Source organism: Alligator sinensis, unplaced genomic scaffold, assembly GCF_000455745.1.
Source record: "Alligator sinensis unplaced genomic scaffold, ASM45574v1 scaffold173_1, whole genome shotgun sequence".
NCBI lineage: Eukaryota > Metazoa > Chordata > Crocodylia > Alligatoridae > Alligator > Alligator sinensis.
In genome coordinates this window covers 1,737,319-1,759,351 of record NW_005842207.1, presented here as the reverse complement: position 1 = coordinate 1,759,351, position 22,033 = coordinate 1,737,319, and the positions used below count along the sequence as shown (strand labels likewise).

Below are 22,033 nucleotides of genomic sequence, written 5' to 3'. Positions count from 1 at the left end.
CGCCCCCTCCCCCTTTGTCCCCCCGGGACAAGCCGCAGCTTCGCCCCGCGCCCGCCCTGCCCCACCCCACCCCGGCTGGGCAGTGCCTACCCCAGCGCCTGCCCTACTCCCTCCCTCACTACAGAGGCCTTGATCTGCCCTCCCATGCCCCTTCCCTCCCCCCTCCCCTTTCATCACAACAGACTTATCATCTGTACGCAGCTGTATTGGAAACCGGATTGATATTGGCTGATATGCCTCCTTAAAAATGGGCTATTGGTATCGGCCCCCACAATCTCCATCGGTGCACACTTATGAGTAATGGCATGTCACTAGGCAGATGTGCTAGTGGATAGGGGAAAAACTTATTTTTCTAGTATGAAGAATCTCTCCTTAAATGCTAATTCAGGAGATGCCCTCTTGTCATACATGGGCCTCCTGTAGGTAGATTGGAAGAAGTTTTTATGATGAGAGATATGCCAGAGAAGAAGTGGCTATCATAATCAAGAGAGGGCCAAAGTGTGGATGAGAAGTTTAGCAATAAGGCTGGTGAAGAAATTGGTTATTAGGGATGTGCGGAATGGGCTGTATTTGATTTGGATTCAGATTCATCCCGAATTGGGGACAGTGATTCAATTAATTGATTCGGATCACTGTCCCGATTCTATTTGGCTGAATCCGAATCTGAAGTTTCAATGCTGATTTGGGCATAGACACAGCTTTAAATATTTTTTCTACATACTTTGAGGTATTAGGCATGCAGCTTGTGAATGCTGTGATGGTGGGGCGGATGGAGTGTCCCACAGGAGTGCAGGGGGGCCCCCCCCGTGTGCTTGGCAGCGAACCCGGAAGTGGACCAGAAGTACTACCAGTCCACTTCCAGGTCTGCTGCCAAGTGTGCGGAGGACCCCCCCCCATGCCACCCCTGACTCTACAGTCAGCCGCAGGGAGACCTTGGGTGCCCCCTCAGACCCAGGAGGCACCAGTTACTGAGCCGGGGGGGGCACCCCAGCGTGCTCCCCAACAGACCCGGAAGTGGACCGGAAGTGCTGCCGAGCATGCTGGGGACCCCCCCACACTCCTGTGGGATGTTCCATCCGCCCCACCATCTCAGCATTGACGAGTCGCCTGCTACCTAGAGGTATGTAGAAAAAACATTTAAAGCTGTGTCTATATCTGAATCTTTCCATATCGATTTGGAGGGTTCCAGTTCGATTCGGAGAGATTAAACGGTTTCCTGATATGATTCGGAGATTTGGCCACCAAATTGGGCTGAATCTCCGCCAAATTGAATCAGTGACTGAAGCTTCACATAGCCCTATTGGTTATATCTTGGAAGAAGAGTTTATTGGAGGAGAGACAAGCAGAATGTAGAGGAAAATGTGCATTCTACATGTAGCAGCCCTTTCTTAGTCCTGCTAACAACAGAGCTCACTCAAATATGTTTATGAATATTGCTTAGAAGAAACAGTGGAAATATTTGTGAGAGGTAGCTCCTGAAACAGAAATGTTCATGGGCTCTAAGAAAAGAGTCTCCTCAATACCTAATGCTATTGAGTGTTCTTTCTAGCCTAGTAGGCTGTGGGCCCTGTTCTCAACTTCACCTTGTTAAGTTTCTGAATAACAGAGCAATCTATCTTGGTAATCCTTATCAATATTTCACATTTGGCAACACTCCTTTGTACTCCAGCTGTTGCCAGCTCTCAGGCTGAACAAAAATTTGGCAAAACTGTTGTAAAACATAATGTAAACGTGTTTTATTAAGAAAGCTGAGTTTACAGATAACATACATTTTAAATTAATTTTTTCATCCACAAGAGATCTGATTGATTAATTTGGTCAGACTGTTGTTTGTTTCCATTTCTTAAATAGCTACAAAACTTCACTATAAATATTACATTAAGTTTTGCAGCTATATACAGAGTGCTAGATTCTGCACGTAGGTAGGAGTGTGGGACTCAAATGGAACTCAGCTGGAGTTACACATATTCGTTTGAGAATATGGCCCACATCTCTCAATACCCATGACATGTTTATTAAAAATTTGGTGTACTTTTAAATGACTTTATTGTTGAAGGAAATCTTTAGTCTGATTTTGATGAAATATCAGTCCTTTCCTTTTTGCTTTAGTTGTCATGGATGATGACGACGATGAATCCTGTCTCCTTGATCTTATTGGGTAAGTTCCCCTTAAGAAATTCTTATGGAGAAGCGATGCAAAAAACAATGTACAAAAATTAATCAATGTCAGAAGAGGATCCATTTCCAATGCCGTCTGAACCTATATGTGTCAGTTTGCTGGCCGATAAGTGAATGAACTTAGTTACTGTTCTGTCCCTTGTGGACACCTTAAAGCCCAGTGTCAGAGTTTATGACAGTTGATAGTCTACTTATTGACATTCTTCTTCAAAATAGGAAAAGCCTGAATAGACATGGAGATTGAACTCTCCTATTTATTTAGTCATGTTTCTGTCAGTTTTGTAAGATAGCTTGTACTGCTGCTGCAAAGCACATGCTTAATACTTTTGATAAATAAAGGACTTCAGGCCTTAGAGCTATCAGTCCAGAGACTTCGTAAGCTTTGAACTTCTAAATTAAATATTAAAATGTGTGTTTTATTTCAACATACAAAGTATTTCAATCATTTTTACAGGTGATAAAATGCATTCATATAAGAATGTAATAAGAATATAGAACTTCATATTATAAAAATTACAAACAGGGTATCAGTTGTCTCTTCAAAGGTATTTTATTTGAAATCTCTACCCATGGGAAAACCCTGTCATAGTTCTATTTGTTTGTTTCCACAACATTTGTATCTAGAGGTGGGCAGGGTATTCCATATGGGATTCGTAAATCAATATTTAGGTAGAGCTGTAATCTAAGAGAAATTGATATATACTTACTGTAGGCACGGGGAAGTTTCCTTCCCTTGACTAAGATACTAATTCTGTTCTTCAAGAATAGATAGCTTCCATAATGTATCCCAAATTTATTGACTATCCAATACATAACATTTCCTTTGAACTCTTGGGGGGGGAAAAAGTTTGATTTCAAGTGATAAGTCAGTTACCATAACAGGAAAGTTCCTATGTGGTACTAGATGTAGATCAAGTCAAGTATAATGATCTGATCTTAAAACATCTCAAATGTACAGTGAACTTGAGCATCTTATATTGCATTCCTTATTCACCAAGAACTTCCCTTAAAATCAGTGAGAGTTTTGAATGTAAAAGGAATAAAGGACCAATGAGTGCTATAATTTATAGTTTACCTTCTGAACAATGTGGCAGGATAACAGGATGTTGGCAGTGTTGCCTAAAATTGATGCCATATACATTATACAGTGAGACTGCTGGTTTCCCTTTCAACTCTGAATGGGAAAATATTGCGCCTTCACTGGAACATAAAGATAAGAATAGACAAAATGGAAAGGGAAGTGAAAGAGATCCATCATAAGCATGACTTACGAAGACACCAGTTAAGTCTGCAGAGTGCCCAGAAAATGAGGTCCTACACAAAGGAGAGTGTTGGGATGAAGCATTGCTTGTAGTGTCCCCTATTGCTGTAGTGTCTACTGCTTGTAGCAGTTCTCAGCCAGAGCATCCTTTCCATTACACCTTTGAGTTTGGTAAGTGCCCTCTAATCTTTATGGATTCATTTTTAGAATTGCTATAAGATATTAACAATGGGCGGGCGCTGACAGATGTGGGAAAGAAAAAACCTGGAAGCAGCAGCCCATTACTTTGACCCAGCTCTGCAGTGTCTGTATAGATCGGGTGCTTCAGCAGGGTTTTTTGGTGTTTTTAGCCAAAGCCGACTCAATCAGCTATTTGATAAAGCACCAAAAAGCCGCACTAAAGCACCCGCTGTATATGGAAGTTGTGAAAGACGGGTGCAACTAATGTGCTGCCTCTTCTGGGCATTCTCTGGGGCTCGGCGCAAGTGTATGCCAAGTTGAAAGTAAAGCACCATTTTTCCCCCATGTTGGCAAGCAGCCAGTGGTAGTTAAAGTAATGATAAAACAACTAGAGTTACATAACTAATGACCATAATACTTCTTTAGTAATGCTGATAGTGAAAACCTTGATTATTTATCAGTAAAATCCCATATAGCTAATCCATATCTAATGGATCCACAACTGAAGCAATGACACTTTTCCCCTTTATCCTTGTAATTTGCTGTAATCTTCACTGAGGATCAGATTTCTTTTTGAAAATGAAAAGTGTAAAAGCTGTAACATGTGTAAGTAGACTCTGACTTCAGATGTCTAGACCTTAAATAAATTAGTATCATGTAAGATTATAAAAATATTTATACTAAACATGGTTGAATACAGCATGATTTTCTTCAAATGTAAAAAAAAAAAAGTATTTTGTAAGCTCATGTTTTTTAGGTTAGATGGATACTTGAAGGGGTCTTTATTTTGTTTCCTGTTTGTCTTTTAGGATGCTCAAGAAAGAAGAAGGGGATGTATTGAATTGACATTTTTTTACACCTGGGGTGGGGGAGGGGTACCATGGTTCTCACAAATGTTTAATTAATATTGTTTAAAAATAAAGATGATTTGTTTTAAATCAAAGAATTCCTGTATCTTTTTGCCTTGGTTATGTGCACATTAATGGGTGTTTCACAAAACAGTTGTATAAATTCCTGTATGTGGCAGTAACAACAAAATAATCTCATTTAATAAAAAGTTATGTGGATGCATACACTGAGAATTTTTCCTACCAGTTTTGCATGTGCTTCTTTGTGTGTGTGTTTTTAACACATTCCGACTCCAAATAGTCATTTTATCTGACCCCACTCCTTAATTATGTATTGACACTGAATCAAGTTATCAAAGGAAAAATGCATTTAATCAGTTATGTTACATTTGAGCTGTTATGGAGTTGAATTCATTTGGAAAAGTTGTAACCATTTCTCAAGAAAAAAATACTCACGAGACAAGTACTTTTTATTAGTATATAGGCAAGAAAACACATTTATTTCTATGTATTATAGTAAGTCTTCATGAGGACACAGGCAGAAATATAGTTGCAGGCATTACCTCTGATCTCATTAGAAGATGTTATTCCTATTTTAGCTGTCCTAGTTGATTTAATAATAGTATTTGTCCTTTTATGCTCTTACAGAATACTGTATATTCGTGTCAAGTGTTGATTTGAATGGAACTATAAGCATATTTGGGTTTTTTCCTCCTGGAAATCAGTATTTATTAATTCAAAATCTGTAATGCAATGTAATGTAATTATTTCCTAATTTTGACTAGAAAGCTTTCATAGTTTTAAAAACTACAGAAATGTAGTGAAAAATATTAATAATTAAAAATAAAGCATGGTTTGCTGACAGCATAGCTCTTTTAAAGTCAGTGGAGCTACTCTGATTTACTTGACCAGAGCACTTACCTCATTTTTTATGCCTTTTTAACACACAGATGTACTTGAAATGGTGACTTTTTTATTTTGTTTTTAAAGGGACCCACAGGCACTGAATTATTTTCTGCATGGACCTAGTAGTAAATCTGTAAGTAGCATTCTCAAATATTAAAAGTATCTAAACTTTAGTGGCTGCCTTGCTGCAAAACATTGATTTTGCTGTATTTGTGTTCTAACAGAGCAATGAAGACTTGACAAATGCAGGATATTCTGTAGCCAACTCAAATTCAATTTTCGCCAACTCCAATGTAAGTATTTAGAAGAGAAAATGTACATACTTCCATTGTGGTTTATTTATCCTATATAAAACTGAATGGATCAGATTCAGCCTTTGATTTTCTTCATATGATAGTATTCTAAATTCTGTCCTAGAGTCACTGGGGCCCCGGAGCAGGTTTAGCTTAAAAATTCATGGTAGAATTAGGTTCCTTTTTAGAGGTGATTAGCAGAGATCCTAGTTTTCTGCGGGGGGAAAAAAGGCAAAAAAACCCCAAACTTTTTTTATTTAAAAAAACACAAAAATCTGTGCTTTCCTGTGGCCTGCTGGAAGTGCAGTGGTATCCCATGGTGAGTGGTGCCATTTCTGCCCTCTTATCTTTGCTGCCGTTTTTGCTTCTTGGCCGATCAGCAGCACCTACCCGCTTCCTTCCCGTGATTGGCTGGGAGGCAAAAACCATGGCAAAAATAAGACAGCCACTTGCCACAGGACACTGCCACACTTTCAGTAGGTTACGGACAAATGTGGATTCTGTGTTTTTCTGTGGTGAATAGAAAACTAGGATCCTTGGTGATTAGCATGAGAGAACAGTTTTACTGCACATGTTAACATGGATGTTCTCCATGTTACTTCTATGAAGTAAACTGTGGAATCTATAGTGTTAGTGCTCATAGTAAATGTAGACCTTCAGTTACAGCCTTTCTCAATTTGTTTGCATGCATTAGGACCTTATCCCTTCTTACTTCTGGGTAGAACCTGACATAGCAGTTCCCTGTTGTTCTAATTCATTAAAAAAATTACATGCTGTGGTTTATACTTTAATCCAGCAAGTAATGTACAATAAAGCTGAAGGCTTTAAGAAAGAACATTCTCTTCCTGTGACTCCAGTGCTGAGATTCCATCCTCACAAAGTCCTAATTCATACCGGAACGTTGTCAGTGTGTTTAGAATCTTGAGTATTCAGCGTCTTTATCTTCAAGTAATCATTAACGGCTGATTACCCTCTTGCTATTAGAGACTGTTTCAATAAGAGTTGGTAATTTAAAATAATAAAACATTTAAATATTTTTCATAGTGCTGTCTAATGGTAACAGTCCCCTTTTTGAGCTTGTCATGGAAAAACAATACTTTAAACTCAGATATGGGCCCTTGCATTTAACTCAAGATTTATAGGATGTTTTGTTATCTCATGGTAGAGTATGCAACAACAGAGATTATTGTGCATAGTAAGTATACTATTGAAAAAATGTTTTACGGGCAGTATTTTAAATAATAATAATAAAACATTCAGCATTGCATGTAGAAGAGTTTTGCATTATTTTGCTGCCTTCATTGTACTGAAATAAGAAAAAGAATTACTGAATTAAATAAGAAGACTGTTTACACACAGTTTTCTGGATTTCATAGTTGATGACCCCATTGCCTAAATTATTGATATACATGTATGATGGCCTTAGATAATTGCCATATCTAGGCCTTCAAAACTATAAATACATAAGTACAGTTCTTACGTTTTATCTGTAACTGCTGTACTTGCAGAGGGACATTGACCTGCATTGCATCCTTTATTATTATTATTTTACTCTTATCTATGGGACAAACATATGACAGCTGCTTTAAATAGTTCAGGTTTTAACAGATGAGACATAAGAGGTGGATAAGACATAAGGGCTGGTTTGTATGAAGTGGGGAAGACAATCAGAAACAGTGATTACAATCACCATAAGTTCAGATATCATCAGATAGAAGTTTTCTGCATGGAATACAGGTGAGGTGAATGTTGAGGAATTATCCATAGGTTTATTGGGAACTCCTCCTGGATTTGGACTGGGAGATCCTCCCATACATTAGAGTGGTTGTAGAAGAAAATATAAATGTGCTCACAGGAGAAGAGGGTGATCTCACCTGTGACATTTTTTGCATGTGTCAAGGGAGTTGTAGCTGGGTCCTATTAAATTCCATTCTACTGGGCTAATGGCTGGATACAGCAAATAATATGACCCATAATATTAAGTATTTCTAAGGTGCTGGTATCAAAGATACTAGCTAGATTTATTTCCTGTGTTTTTATAAATATACTACATATTATGGATTTAGAAATAAAGTTTAAGGTTTCTTGTGCTGTTTAAAAATAGTAAGAATCTTACAGTAAAAGCTCTGTTATCCAGTTTCCCCTGGGAATGGGGGATGCCAGATAACAAATTATGCCGGTTAATTGAGCAGCTCAGGCCGCTGCTTCTCCCACCGCGTCTGGGGTGTCCCGCTGCGCCTCCTGCGGCATCGCCGCCCCTCCCGCGGGCCCTGTGGGCCCCGCGGGACAGGGAGGCAGGCCCCGCACAGTCCTGCACAGCCTGTTATGCCCCTGGGGTGTGGGGGCTTGGCAGCGCAGGCTGCTTTGCCCCAGGCCACAGAGCTTAGTGCTATGCAGACAGCGAGTTTGGGGATCTAAGGGTAGAGAGAGAAGTTTCCCCCCGAACCTATTTTAAATGTGCAAATTGCACCTGACTGGTACACAAGCTTTGTGCTGGCCCTCTACATAGACTAAATTTCAACCTACTTTTGTAGGATATCATTTATGGAGGAAATTCATGTTTTTTCAGGGGAAAAATGAAATAGGAAACATTTTAGATATAACATTATTGTAAACATATGATTTAATTTATTTGCTCTTTTATATTTCAGAACACTGATCCTAAAACATCAATAAAAGGTGTAAGCAATCAGCTTGGAGAGGGGCCTAGTGATGGACTGCAACTGTCGAGTAGCCTTCAGTTTCTTGAAGATGAACTTGAATCTTCTCCTTTACCTGATCTCAGTGAGGATCAGCCTTTTGATATTCTTCAGAAGTCCTTACAGGAGGCCAATATTACTGAACAGACTTTGGCAGAAGAGGCATATTTGGATGCCAGTATAGGTTCTAGCCAACAGTTTGCACAAGCTCAGCTTCATCCTTCTTCATCAGCATCCTTTACTCAGGCTTCTAATGTTTCTAATTACTCAGGTCAGACGTTGCAACCTATAGGAGTTACTCAAGTGGTACAGCAACCTGTTGGAACATCTTTTGCAAGCAATACAGTTGGTGTGCAACATGGCTTTATGCAACATGTGGGAATTAGTGTTCCCAGCCAACACTTGTCAAATAACAACCAGATCAGTGGTTCTGGGCAGATACAGCTAATTGGTTCATTTAGTAATCAGCCTTCCATGATGACCATTAATAACCTTGATGGATCTCAGATTATACTGAAAGGCAGTGGACAGCAAGCATCGGCAAACATGAGTAGTGGACTCTTAGTTCATCGACAGACTCCTAATGGTAACTCATTATTTGGTAATTCAAATTCAAGTCCAGTAGCACAACCTGTAACTGTTCCATTTAATAGCACAAACTTTCAGACATCTTTACCTGTGCATAATATCATCATTCAGAGGGGTCTAGCACCAAATTCTAATAAAGTCCCCATTAATATCCAACCAAAGCCTATTCAGATGGGTCAGCAAGCTTCTTACAGTGTGAATAATTTGGGAATACAGCAGCATCATGTACAACAAGGAATTCCTTTTGGTTCAGCAAACTCACCTCAGAATTCAGTAGTTGGTCCTCATATGTCTGTTAATATTGTTAATCAGCAAAATGCAAGAAAATCAGTTACACCTCAAACAGTTAGCAATGCTGGTGGTAGTATTGTTATCCATTCTCCTATGGGGCAGCCTCATGCACCTCAAAACCAGTTTCTCATACCTACAAGTCTCTCTGTCAATTCTAATTCAGTTCATCATGTTCAGACTATAAATGGACAACTTCTTCAGACTCAACCTTCCCAGCTGGTTCCAAGCCAAGTATCTGCTGAACATGTTATGTTGAACAGAAACTCTAACAACATGCTCAGAGCCAACCAGTCATATTCAGGACAGATGCTGAATAACCAGAACACAGCTGTTCAGTTAGTTTCTGGGCAGACGTTCACAGCTCCTGGAGGCCAAGTTATAGTAAATCATGGAAATTCTCAAATTGTTGGGGGACAGGTGCCGTTACAACAGGCATCACCAACTGTGCTGCATTTATCACCGAGTCAAGGTAATGTTTCTCAAGGTAGATCAGGTTTTACTACAATGTCACCTGGACAGTCTTCAGTCTCAAATATATCAGCATCAAACCGGTTCACTGTTTCAAGTTCTGGCTCTGTACATCCAAGCTTGGGGCCTTCAATTCAGTCTGTTGCATCAGGAGGAAATTTTACTGGAGATCAACTTACACAGCAGAATAGAACTCAAGTTTCAGTCAGTGGGTCACATCGTCTTCCAGCTTCCTCTTCCAAATCTATCAGCACCTTCAGTCACACATCAGTAGGAGTCACACAGCAACAATATCCTTTTGGTCAGGTATGGATATCTCTTGAGAATCTACAGAATACAAGGAAATACTTTTATGCTAATACAGACTTCTAGTAAAGAAATAATTTTGTTGGGGTGGTGTCAGTACAGATTGCACTTTAAATAATACTGCATCGTCTGTATATTTTATCATATCCTATGCTCTCATTAATTGTATTATAAACAAATACAGTGTTTCTACTGCAAAAAGCTTCAACTTTGCTACAAGTATTCCCGTCGAAAATATCTTACAGTCTTTAATGTGGATAACTCTTACCATTCCTGTTAACACAGAAAGTCCTATTTTTTGTTAATTTGTGGTGGGATTTTCAGAAGTGCTCACTGTTTATTACTTTTCCTTTTGATATGTTAAAACTGAAGTTTCAGTGGCAGACCAACTCAGAGCACTTTTAAAAATGCCCACCCTCACATCATGAAGCAAGACTCTGCCATGTGTAGGCTAGTTGCAAGTCATTTCGACTCCTGTGAAAGTTATGTATGCTAAGGGCCCCCTCAGGTTTTGGAGACCAAAACTGGAGATCAAGAAGAGCTATAAGATGCCACTGGCCATTTCTTTGTCAGTGCAGGATGATTCCCTGCAGTGTATCTTCTTTGCTGCTTTGTCCAGTGTGGCCACATTTTTTAAGTGATGCAGATTTTCAGTTTGAAGTTTGAGATGGGGCAAAACTGTCTTGTGCTGACTAGTACAAGAGACAAAACAGCTTAAGTGGAATTGTAGAATCATTGTGTTAGAAAGACTTAAGGTCCATCCAGTCCAAATCCCAAGTATTCTCTCAGCAAATGATTTGTGAAAGGGAAACCTAAAAACGTTAAGAGATCTCTTACGAGAGAAATCATTACAGTAGTGATATTCTGTGTAATTTTAGATCTGGAACTGGATATGCGTTTTGAGATGTGGGACAGGAGAGCTACTTTGATTTATCTCATTGGGGTTCTCATGTATGAAATTCAAGCTAAACATCTCTGTATGCATAATAAATATTCATTAGAATAATGCCAGTGCTTAGCTGAATGACTAGTTTTGCAGTCAGTCATAGAACCTTAAATTCCTTTTTTTTAATTAACCAGTTATTTCTTTTTACTCAAGCATAAAGAATGACGACATAGGAGAGAACAGTCCCCTAATGCATTTTTCTTGGTGTCTTGCCCACACTTGCACTCCTTCCTTAATGTGCTTCATTTAAAAAAAAGATGCAATTGTCAATGAAGGATATAAATGTTATTTAGGAAATGAAGTTGAATGTGTTGCAGAGATGTATTTTTATCTGAATCCTAATTACCCAGGCAATCTAACACTGCGTGGGCAAATTTGGTGGCAGAAGCACCTGTTCTTTTTTGAAGTGGCCCCTAGACAGTCCCATTTGTGTGCCAAGGCCCTTGCATTTTAGGAATGTTCTCAAAAACAATGTCCATTGGGGTTTTACATGTACCCTGAATCGGCACTGTCAGCTCTGTGCTGTATGGCTCCAACAGTCTTTCTATTTTACTATTAGGTTTTGGTGTAGGATCTTCCTGTATCTACAGCCATGCTTTAATTTCAAAAGACCCTATTTTATTGTTAAATTGTATTTTATGTAATTAGTTACCAGCATTATGTCTATGGGGCATAATGCAGTAGTGCTGCATAAGATATATGAGCTCTAAATTATCTGGTTTGGGTACCAGAAGCAGTTACAGGTCAGCAGTGCTTTTCCTGAGCCAGTTGTCCATGATGAGAGGCTGGGTAATTTAGCTCAGCTGGGGTGCTATGCTAATGCAGCTAGGCTGCTTCCATTGCTATCTCCACATCTCTGCTATATGGATGCACACTAAATATGGGGAAGTTTGTGCCATTAGCGTTTGTTTGTGCAAGAATCCCTGTATGATTTGCGAAACCCTCAGAGGAGTGAGTATGCATGAGCCACTTCTGGGAGTCACTTAGGCCATGTACAGGCATTCAGGTTCTCTCGTCGCTTTCCCCATAGAATCTAAGAGTGTACGGGCATTTGTTAAATTTTTCATGTAGAACACATGCCAAATTTGGGAGGAAGGTCTTCCTCATTCAGCAAAGAAGTCCTTGCTTTTCCAAGAGTTTCTCCTGAATGGGGAGGAGTTAAAGGATCTGGAAATGCTCCCTGTGCCTTCCTGAGACTGGGGACACCTTCATCTGGAGCAGGTGCAGGGAGCAGCACCAGCTCAACTCCTCCCTGAACTGAGAAGAGTTGGTGATTCTGGGAATCACACAGGGAGCACTGTCCTACTGCTCCTTTCCCTCCTGGGCACTGGGTAGGGAAGGGAGGAGCAGTTGCCCACTGCTCCTTACACATTCTCCAGGGGTCTCTAGGTTTAAAGAGGACAGGCAGCTCTCTTTAAACTGGTGCAGGCATGTAGGGATTGGGGAGGTTCTCCCATCCCAAGCTGCATGTTCCCATTTAAAGAGGCACTAGGGAAGCTCCCTGCCCTTTCCTGGTTCTTAGTAGATCCCTCCACTTTCAGAAAACTGCCCATGTTGTTTTCTGCAGTGTCTGAAATGCAAACTCATTATCAAGCTAAGAAACTAGTCTGGATTTAAATTAATTTCACTGGAATTTTGGAGAGGTTACGTTAAACCATAGAACAACTGCAGGGCAGTACTCCTCGAGCCTCTCCCCAGTCTTGGGAAGGCATGGGGAGCAGCAGTTGCTTCCTTCCTCCTGGTCTCCAGAAATTTCCCAGAAATTTCCACCACTACAAATAAACAAAATCCTTAGCATCTCAGAAACTCTGGCTTTTCCAAAGTGTTGCCTTTGCATGTTTATGCTGCTTGTCTCCTTTCTTTCTCTCCTGAGTGTTGAACATCTATGGAATTCTTGAATTTAGGAGGAAGAACTGAGGTGGTGGCCTGCCCAGCTTGGTTCTAAACATTCAGTGCCATCACAAGGGTTTTATTTGGTCCTAATGGAAACTGCTTTGTGGAAGCAGGTTCTGAAGCTCAGCAGGGCTTGGTGGGTGCATTTCATAAATCTGACTAGCCAGATGCAGTAATCCATAAAGAAATACTTGCTAAATTAATTATTTTATCACTGTGTGTTTATGCAGGGTTTACTTTTGCATTTGGGTGCACATCTAAGTAGCTGGCATAAAAGTGAAGGGTGACTGAAGAATTGACCCTTAATCTCCATATACAAGAATGTCAGAAGTACAATTACATATTTATTCCTTAAAAAAAAGGCTTTTTATTCACAGAGTTAAGGATCATGCATAGTTTTTGTTTGTGATAATAAAATTCATAGTGTCCATATAGATGCTGAGCATTTTTTACTTTTGTGGTGAGGCACAGGTGACTTTTGAGATCTGTTCTTTTCAAAACAATTCTTTAAGACTATATCTATAATAATAATAATAGGCTTAGTCTATCTGTTCGAAGCACTCTGATTGGTTGACTCAGTAGTCAATCATAATGCTTCCTGAAAGAACCAGTTGGAGTGCTCTGGACAGACAGATTAAGCGGCTGGGGGGCGAGCTGCTGGTGTGCCCTGAGCTGCAGGGGGCCGTGGTGCTTCCCTCCGCAGCGATGACGCTCCCTGGGACTGCCTGGATGGTATGCCAGTGGGTGGGTGCTGCCCAGGGTGCGCCATTGCCGTGGAGGGAAACACCAGGGTCCCTTGCAGTTTGGGATGCGCAACCTGCTGGCAGCATACTCTGGCCATGGAAGACACAGGCAGAATTTGGAAGGGGGAAAAAAAAAAAGATCAGGCTCCTCACTGTGTTTTTTTTTTTTTTCTTTCTCGGTGGAGCCTGCTTGCACAAGCTACTGCCAGGTTGTGCAGACCCCGAGCTGTGGTGGTGCCTGGTGCTTCCCTCTGTGGCGACAGTGCTCCCCAGGGCTGCCCAGATGGGGTGCTAGCTGCATGGGTGCAGTCTTAGCTCACAGGCAGCACCCACCAGATCCAACGGTGAATGGGAAGCTCAGGTGTGGTAGGGGAAGCTTGGGCTTGGCAGGCTTCCAGTGCCCGGTGTACCATCCCCGCCACCTTCCCACTGCCTGGAACCACCCGGGAATGGGCTGGTTGCCCTGGGAAGGCGGCAGGAGAGTGGCTAGGTGTGCTGGCAGTTGGAGAAGGTGATGGGGACAGTGCACAAGGCACTGGAAGCCCGTCAAGACCAAGCTTCCCCGAGCATGCTTGTGCTTCCAGCACCCCATGTACCCTCCCCACTGCCTTCTCTGGATAGGGTCCTTGTGAGGATTATTACTGTAATTTGTTATGTAGCAAGTTAAAATATACAGGATGTATTTTAGTTTGCTATGTAAAAAAGTCATTTAAATCAAAATACACTGCCAAATGTGTACACCATTACGAAATTTAATTGTGAGATGCTGCTGAACGTGTACACTGATATGCAATTAAATAGTTGAAAAGGGAAACTAAGCCACTAAAAGGAGCAGTTTTCTCACGTGTACAAGGGCCCTCTTTATTTTATGACTATAAACAAGTCACAAGGTCAGACTTTTAATAAAATATGTATTTATATTCCTAAGCCCATGTTTACACCTGGACAGCTTTATGTAGCCTTTTTGAGGGTAAGAAGTTTTGATTCCATTAAAGTATTTGGTCAAAGGATAAAAATCCTGTATTTAAAGAAGGCAATAAAAATGTAATTGTGACTATTTTGCGGGTTTCAGCTAGTATGTTGATTTCTTCCTCCCCTTGCTGAATTCTCCCTTCTGTTGAAATTTGCACTTTCAAGAAAGAGGCATTCATTGAATTACACTGAAGAAATAACAGGGCTATATGACATTTCCTTTTTATTGGGACCAGTTTCAGGACAGACTCTCAGGCCATTTTAGCATTCTGATCCTACTAATACTACTAGTTGCTAGGATAAATTAGAAGAGTTAAATAATTACATGAGAAATAGGTTTCAGGTAAGTACTGTGTAGACTTACAAGAACCAAACTCCACTGTGGTATATAAGATCTGATTATTTCTGTGTCAGACCAGGAAGTGTAGAAGAGAAGGGAGTACACAAAAATAGCTAATTTGTTAAAATCAGTCCAACATGGGATTTCAGGTTTCATTAAAATATTACAGGAGAGCTGGTGCTGTGTCTAAATATAATGAATATGCTTTATGTACAAGCTCATCTAAGATTTAAATTTACAAGATGATTGCACAGAGCTTCTGCATCTCAAGCTCTCTGATACAGGGCTTATGGAGTTGCTACTGAGAGAAAGTAAAGCCAAGCTTAACTGCATCTTGATACTGTTAACTTTGAAGTAAATGAATTGCATGGAAGACTTACATTTGGGGAGGGGAGAGTTTCATTGGATGAAAGTGGCTTACACAGAAAAAATATAATTTAATAAAATGTTTCTGGTAGTGAGTGAGTAAGTGAAAGATTAATTTGCTCTATATGACATTCCCTTTGTATGTCTGTTTTGCTTCTTTGAAACCATTCTTACCTTGAGTAGAGGAGAGCAAATACTGAGTTTAATTTTAGGGTTTTTTTGTTGCAGTGTTTTTACATTTGTTAAAACTGTTGGTGTGTATTAAACTGACATTTATCTTTGTGGCATTTTTATAGGCTCAGAAAAAAATTATGAATCAGACCTCACCAGTTTCTGCATCAAAGTCACAAGACAGCTTGAGACAACCCCAGCTAACAAGTCTTCTGAGTAACACATTGCCAGGTCAACTAAGGTCTTTTTTTGATAATTTTCCCTAATCCCTCTAGCATGTGAAATGGCATATCCTTCATAATGTCAGGCTGTGACCAGTGCTTTGTGTTAATGGGATCCTAAAACTTAATTAATCTTTCATTTTCAGGAGTCTGCAGAGTTTTAGCAATTGGTCATATGTTTTGTTTTCCAGTCAAGACTCTTAGGGCATGTCTAGATGAGCATGGCCATGTGGTATGTGGCACTGCAAACATGTTTGCAGCATCACATACCTCACAGTCTGGTGTTCTCTGCACTGCAAGTGCATGCTGCCCATGTGTGCGCAGCTGTTTTTTTTCCCTGCGGGTTTTTTTTAACCCTTGGATGTCCAGGGGTCAAAAAAAACCCTTCAGATAAAAAAAAAAATGGAGCAGTGCATGCTCAGGCAGTGCTGAGCATGGGCTGCCTGGAGCCGTGCTGTGGCTGCTGGCCAGGCTCTGCCTGGCAGGATCACCCCAGCTGTAGTCCCAGGAGGTCCTCAGGACCCAGAGCTAGCCCCAGCCTCCCCTACTACCCCCAGGGTAACTTGCTGTGTGCCAAAGCACGCATGGCATGGGCGTTCCCTGGGGACAAGTAGTTGTGGCACAAATGTGCCGCAGCTACTTGTCTCTGGGGAACCAAACATCTGCACTTGTCTGGATGTGCCTTTAGTGGCCATATAATTTCATCCTTTTTTATTTCAACGATAAACAAGATGCATCCAGGTAGCGAGCTATCAAAATCTTTCTCCACAATCCAAATACTTGGTATCTGTAGTGTGTCTCACATCTTCTGGCAGAGAAAGTGAGAAATAGGAAGTGACTTTTCAACCAAGATCTTCTGTAAAGTTCAAACTATGACACTGAAATTTCTGATCATCTTCCTATGATGAACACCAACCATTTAGCCCTTCTTGGTGTAAAATAATCTCAAAGCTAATTATGCAGGATTTTTTTGATCAAGAAAATATAAATATCGTTTTAACTCAGGGCAGGTAATGATCATGAAAAGACATTAGGTGGACTCCTGAAATATCAATATCTTAATTAAAAGAGTAACATTTCTAATGTAAACTGGGCCTTTTTTGTGTAGGGCAGCACATGCATCAAATCAATAAATAAGCCAGTATGGGACATATTACTTGACATTTGATTCAGTTTATAATTACTCTATTTCAGTTATTTTGAAAAGAGGACTCTTATGAAATAGACCCCCATAATCTAGCTGTTGATTTTTTTCCCTGCTTTGCTAATCTTTGCATGCTAAATAAACGCATCTACACAAAGTCTATCCTGTGAAAATTTTAACAGCATTTGTTCTAACAGTGTGGGAAATAATATGAGTGTCAAATAAAATTGCAACCTTTAGATGCTAGACAAACCCATATTAATCTACAACAAATTTGTTGTACAATCTTTAGCAATATTTAATAGTGCTACAGTTTCTTTATCTTGTATTTTGGGGGATTGTTAGTGAAAACCTGGTCTATTTCAGTTCTTCTTTTTCCATAAATTTCTTTTGAGGTAATATTTATGATAACTGATTTTTTTCTATATGTAAATTGTATACAAGAAGGTTTAAGACTGATTTACTTTATTTTTAACCTTATTTTTAGTGTTCAGTGCTGTATACATGAGCATCATTTTCCTCAGATCTGTGTGTAATGATATGTAATTTTCAGAAATTAAATAATATGTTTAGGCAGAGGACTTCAATTGTTTTGTGATGGTTTAAGTGTCTTAAGTAATAATGTCTTTTTAATATATACTTTTATAGGACAGGACTCTGGAGGTAAAATCATACAGCAGTCTTTAGGAGCAGCACAACTGCAGCAGGAAAAAGGAACAGGATCATCTCCTATCCAACAAAATATCCAGGTGGGGGGTACTTTTCTTTCAATACCTTTAAACGAAGAGTAAGAACTAGGAACAAATACTACCTATAATCTCTTTTTTAACCATGATTTTCAGTGTTCCTTGAACACTGCCATCATAATGCCATCATTGATTTTTTTTAAATGGTGTTTTGTCAAAAAGTATAGGGAAGTATCTTCCAAGCCCGTAATGATATTCTCTAGAATGTCATTGGGAGTCTTAAGAGCTGGGTGGGGTGGGGAGGGGCAAAATGGTGGATCTGGCCAGCAGCCGGACTCCATTTCCCAGCAGCCCCTGCCTGCATGGCTGGGGTCGGTCTCCATGGAGACCCCAGCTGCAGGCTAGGATTGGTATGGAGACCAGCCTCAGCCATGCTGGCAGGGCGTGTAGCAGGGCAGGGCAGGTGGCTGCTTCGGAGCTGCTGGGATCTTGCGGTGGGGGCAGCTTGGTTGGTGCCAAGGCAGAGCCGTGATCTGCAGCCTGCATGCTTGGGGCAGGGGCATGCAGGTAGCAGATCAGGGCTCTGCCCCAGCTCAGGACCATGCTGTCACCACTGCAAAGAGCCAGGGCAGAGCTGCGATCTGCTGTCTGCACACCTCTGCCCTGACCAAGTGCCCCCTCCGCAAGATTCCAGAGGCTCCAGAGCAGCCCCTGCCCTGCTGCAGGCCCTGTCAGCATGGCTGGGGCTGGTCTTTATGGCAACCCCAGCCTTGCTGTCACAGCACAGCTGTGGCTGGGGTCTCCATGGAGACCAGCCCCAGCCATGCGGGCAGGGGCTGCTGGGAAATGGAGTCCCCTGCCAGCTGGATCCATCCCACAGGCCGGACTTTGCCCAGCCCTGCTCTAGAGTTTCAAATGGTACCAGGAACCATCTTCTATTTTCTATATAATAATAAATCAACAAAGCAGAGTAAATATATGTCTGCTAATTTGTATACTCTGCTTTTAGAGACTTACTTACTCAGCAGATCTCTCAGAGCTTGTCACTCCATGAGATTTTCTTTTTATATGTAATGGAATTTAATATAATTGGATCCATATTATTATTGTTTGTTGCTAATATGAAAGGTGTCTTTTTTAGTTCAGTGTATGATGAACTACATGTTTTTCCTCCTGTTTCATATGGAGTACTGAGCCTTCAAATAATGTGTTCTCCTTTGAATGTTTGCCCATATGTACATTTGACAGTGGGTGTGCATGTGCTTTTAAGCCTCAAGTTTGAAGATTTTTTTGCCAACAATACTCAGAGTGTTTATTAATCCTAGTATAAAAGGTGGGGGCCAAACAATGATCTGGGATGTTCTCCAATGTGTTTATAATAGTAGAAGTACACCTCAGGAGAAACTAAGTCTTGGGATACCCTTATCTTAAAGACTGGCAAGTTAAACGGAAAACCTCTCTGTGGGTTTTTGCTGCTGTTTGATACATACTCAAATTGTTCTGGAACTTTAGTTTCAGAGTAAGCATCCAGAAATTAAACCTCATGCCATACAGAAACTCAAAGTCATTGGAGGACCCTGGCCTCCACAGTGGCTACAGCCTGCCTCCCTCAACACAGATTCCAAAACTTAACCAACAAGACCTTTCAATTTGGCCTGCTGGGCCATATGTTTTGTATCACTATGTTGTGCATTGCCAGACTACATTTTCAATACAAGGCTACCTGAAATAAGGTTTAGGATGCCTTGCTGTTGTGTAGACTACTCCTACTGAATTGATTATTGCTTTCCACTCAGAATGGGATATGCATATGAACCATCTCCTGAAGAAGACTGCAGAATGGGTTCTTTCAGCTGTGTTTTCCATATGCATACTCTACAAACTGCCCTCTATCTCTTCCTTCCCAGAGTCTTGTTTACCTAATATTCCATAGGTGAAAGAAAACTGAGGTGCAGTAGGCACACTGTGTAGTTTGTGTCTTTTGGTATGAAGCTTGATGAGCAGTAGGGCACTTCTATGCTTTATTTATACTGCTGACCAAAATCTCCAAGCTTGGGTACATCCTCACACATAGTGGAATATGCCTATGGACAATGCATTTTGAAGAACTCAGTTCACTGTAAGGTAAGTAACTTTTATGTTTAATTGACATGGCAGTCACTGAAAATATCTGTTGAATAAATGTTATACTTAATTGTCAGTAAATACTGGGAAATTATATTACTTATTTTTTCTAAGTAGTGCCAATGTAATTGAGTTATGTTTTGGTCCTAGGTGGATGGTCATACAGTTGGACAAAAGAGGCCTGCTACTAAGCAGCTAACAAAAGGAGCTTTGTAAGTCATGTTCTTTTACTTGATTTCTTTCACTTTTACTTTAGTTTTTTTTATAGAGACTGTAGTTGGGGCGAGGGCTAGGTCCTCCAGTGGCAGAAGTATTAACTGATGGACCCACTCTCTGTTCCCACCATCCCTGGGTTTTCCTGCCACACCTTGGTCTCAAGTGATAGAATGGGGTGAATGGGAACATACTTGATCTTCAAGAGTCTGTCACATGAGTTAAGAAGAGTCCTGCCAGATGTCTTTTTGGGGCTCCTCCTATCCTACACCCTGTCCCCATCCCTCCAGACGAGATGTTCAGTAGCAGATGTGGACAGCTTTTCTTTCAAGCCTCCTACCGTAGTCTCTCTGATTTTCCTTTCCTCCTTGCCTCTGGCATTGTCCCTTTAAGGAACCCTGGATCCCATTCCAAAACGGTGCCTTTTTAAGGGTCACCATCCCAAACGATAAACAAAACCTGGGCTTGCCTTGCCCATTCAGTGAATCAGTCCAACCAGTGTAGTAGCCTTTCTGGAAGCCTGAGGGATCCTGCTGCTGCAGGCGCTTCCCCTCTTCCTCCTTCTTCCTGAGCCTCGTTCCTTGGCTTTGGCTACTCCTGGTTCCCTGGGTGCTGCTCAGCTGCCTAGTTGGGGCCAGCCCAGCTACTCATGTTCCTCAGGCCAAGCTGCTTGTTGCCTGCCATCCATCATGTCTCCTGTCTGTGAGGGAGGGGGTTTCTGGTGTGGCTTCACTCCTCCAGAGCTTCCCTGGTGCTTCTCTCCCATGTGCTGTGTCCAGCAGTTTCAAACGTGATAGGCGCAGCCCTGCTAACCAATCTGATACCTCCGCCTGGTTCCCCCATAACTGTCTCATGGCTGTTGTGTGCCATGTTGCCCCTGCTGTTCCTTATTCCTTGCCTGACCCAGCTGTCTTCCTGATTTGCAACCCGGTAGGCAGGATGGGATTGGCTTTTCTGGATGCTTTGTTGTCTGGTGGGTGTCCTGTGCCTGAACCCTGGCTACACTGGCATTTCCCCTTACCTTTATCTCTCATTCCCTTTGTCAGTATGTAAACTGCAATAAAATATGATTGCGGTATATTAGAATAAATGTTAATTGTTAGAATAAGTGTTGATATTATTCATTTTTTTAGTATTCTGCAACAGTTACAGAAAGATCAGGCACATTCCGTGACACCAGATAAAAGTCAGTTCAGTTCATTAAATGATGCGATCCAGAGACTCCTCTCATATCATGTATACCAAGGATCACTGCCAACTGAGGAAGATTTAAGAAAAGGTAATTTTATTTCTTAAGTCAGTGTGATAAAGCTGTAATGAGGATTTGTAAGAAAATGCATTGTGTAAGAAAGAAAAACATTTGTGAGCACGTGTCAATTATGGGAGAGCACTATCTAAACATATTCTCTGTATCTTTTTAGTGGACAGTGAATTTGAATCTGTAGCTACACAGCTTCTGAAAAGGACCCAGGCTATGCTAAATAAGTATAGATGTTTGCTCCTAGAAGATGCAATGGTAAGCTATATAATAACCAAGATAACTTTTTTTTTTATGGAATGTATTTCACAGTTGACTCATCAAAACAATTCTTAATGTGACAGTCTCTTTCTGGGCCATGTTTTTAAATTGGTTTCTGAAATGGAATGATACTTGATTTTATTTTGCTGTTAATTCAGGCCCAAATTGTGTTTTGGTGATCCATCTGTAAAGGGCACTCTTTACTAGCAAAAGCGGGTAATTCCTTCTGTTTTCCTCACCCTTCACTCTGCCTTAAAGTTCCAGTTATAGGTCCAGGTATAGGTTGCTTGGATTCCTGTGGTTGATGCTAAAGCTGGAACTGAGGAAGTGCCATCTCCACATCACTATCCACTACTTTTTAAGTAGCCGCTCAAATCTATACAGAGAAAAATAGAACGTAGAACTGTATTACTTTGCTCTGGTTCCTTCCTTAGTCTGTGATGACCATTGAGTAGTTCCAGGGAATAAAGCCCAAATTCGACTAAAGAATTACCTAGTAACTGGATAAATCATGTAGGCACTGATGTTGCAAAAGCATTTAAGCATTTGCCAAATCTTCTTAAGTAGAAAGTCTGTTGGACTGCTCTGAGAAGTATGTTTTAATAATATGTGTTAATCTTAAAACTAGTCAACAAAACTTTGTTAATCTGGAGAAATCCAAAAGAAAAACAAACTGA

At 40.7% G+C, this 22,033-nt stretch overlaps 1 protein-coding gene across 2 annotated transcripts in view; it reads left to right on the top strand.

The window, feature by feature from the left end:
* BICRAL (BRD4 interacting chromatin remodeling complex associated protein like) overlaps window positions 1–22,033 on the top strand; it is a 64,533-nt gene that overhangs the window by 32,229 nt on the left and 10,271 nt on the right. For both annotated transcript variants that reach the window (XM_006026730.3, XM_025207737.1), the window contains exons 2-10: window positions 2,110–2,158; window positions 5,458–5,506; window positions 5,598–5,666; window positions 8,318–10,018; window positions 15,575–15,680; window positions 17,463–17,563; window positions 19,775–19,836; window positions 20,971–21,116; window positions 21,259–21,353. In XM_006026730.3, coding sequence (XP_006026792.1) covers window positions 2,115–2,158; window positions 5,458–5,506; window positions 5,598–5,666; window positions 8,318–10,018; window positions 15,575–15,680; window positions 17,463–17,563; window positions 19,775–19,836; window positions 20,971–21,116; window positions 21,259–21,353 — 2,373 coding nt within the window. In that variant the 5' untranslated portion in view covers window positions 2,110–2,114. The remainder of the gene's footprint in view (window positions 1–2,109; window positions 2,159–5,457; window positions 5,507–5,597; window positions 5,667–8,317; window positions 10,019–15,574; window positions 15,681–17,462; window positions 17,564–19,774; window positions 19,837–20,970; window positions 21,117–21,258; window positions 21,354–22,033) is intronic.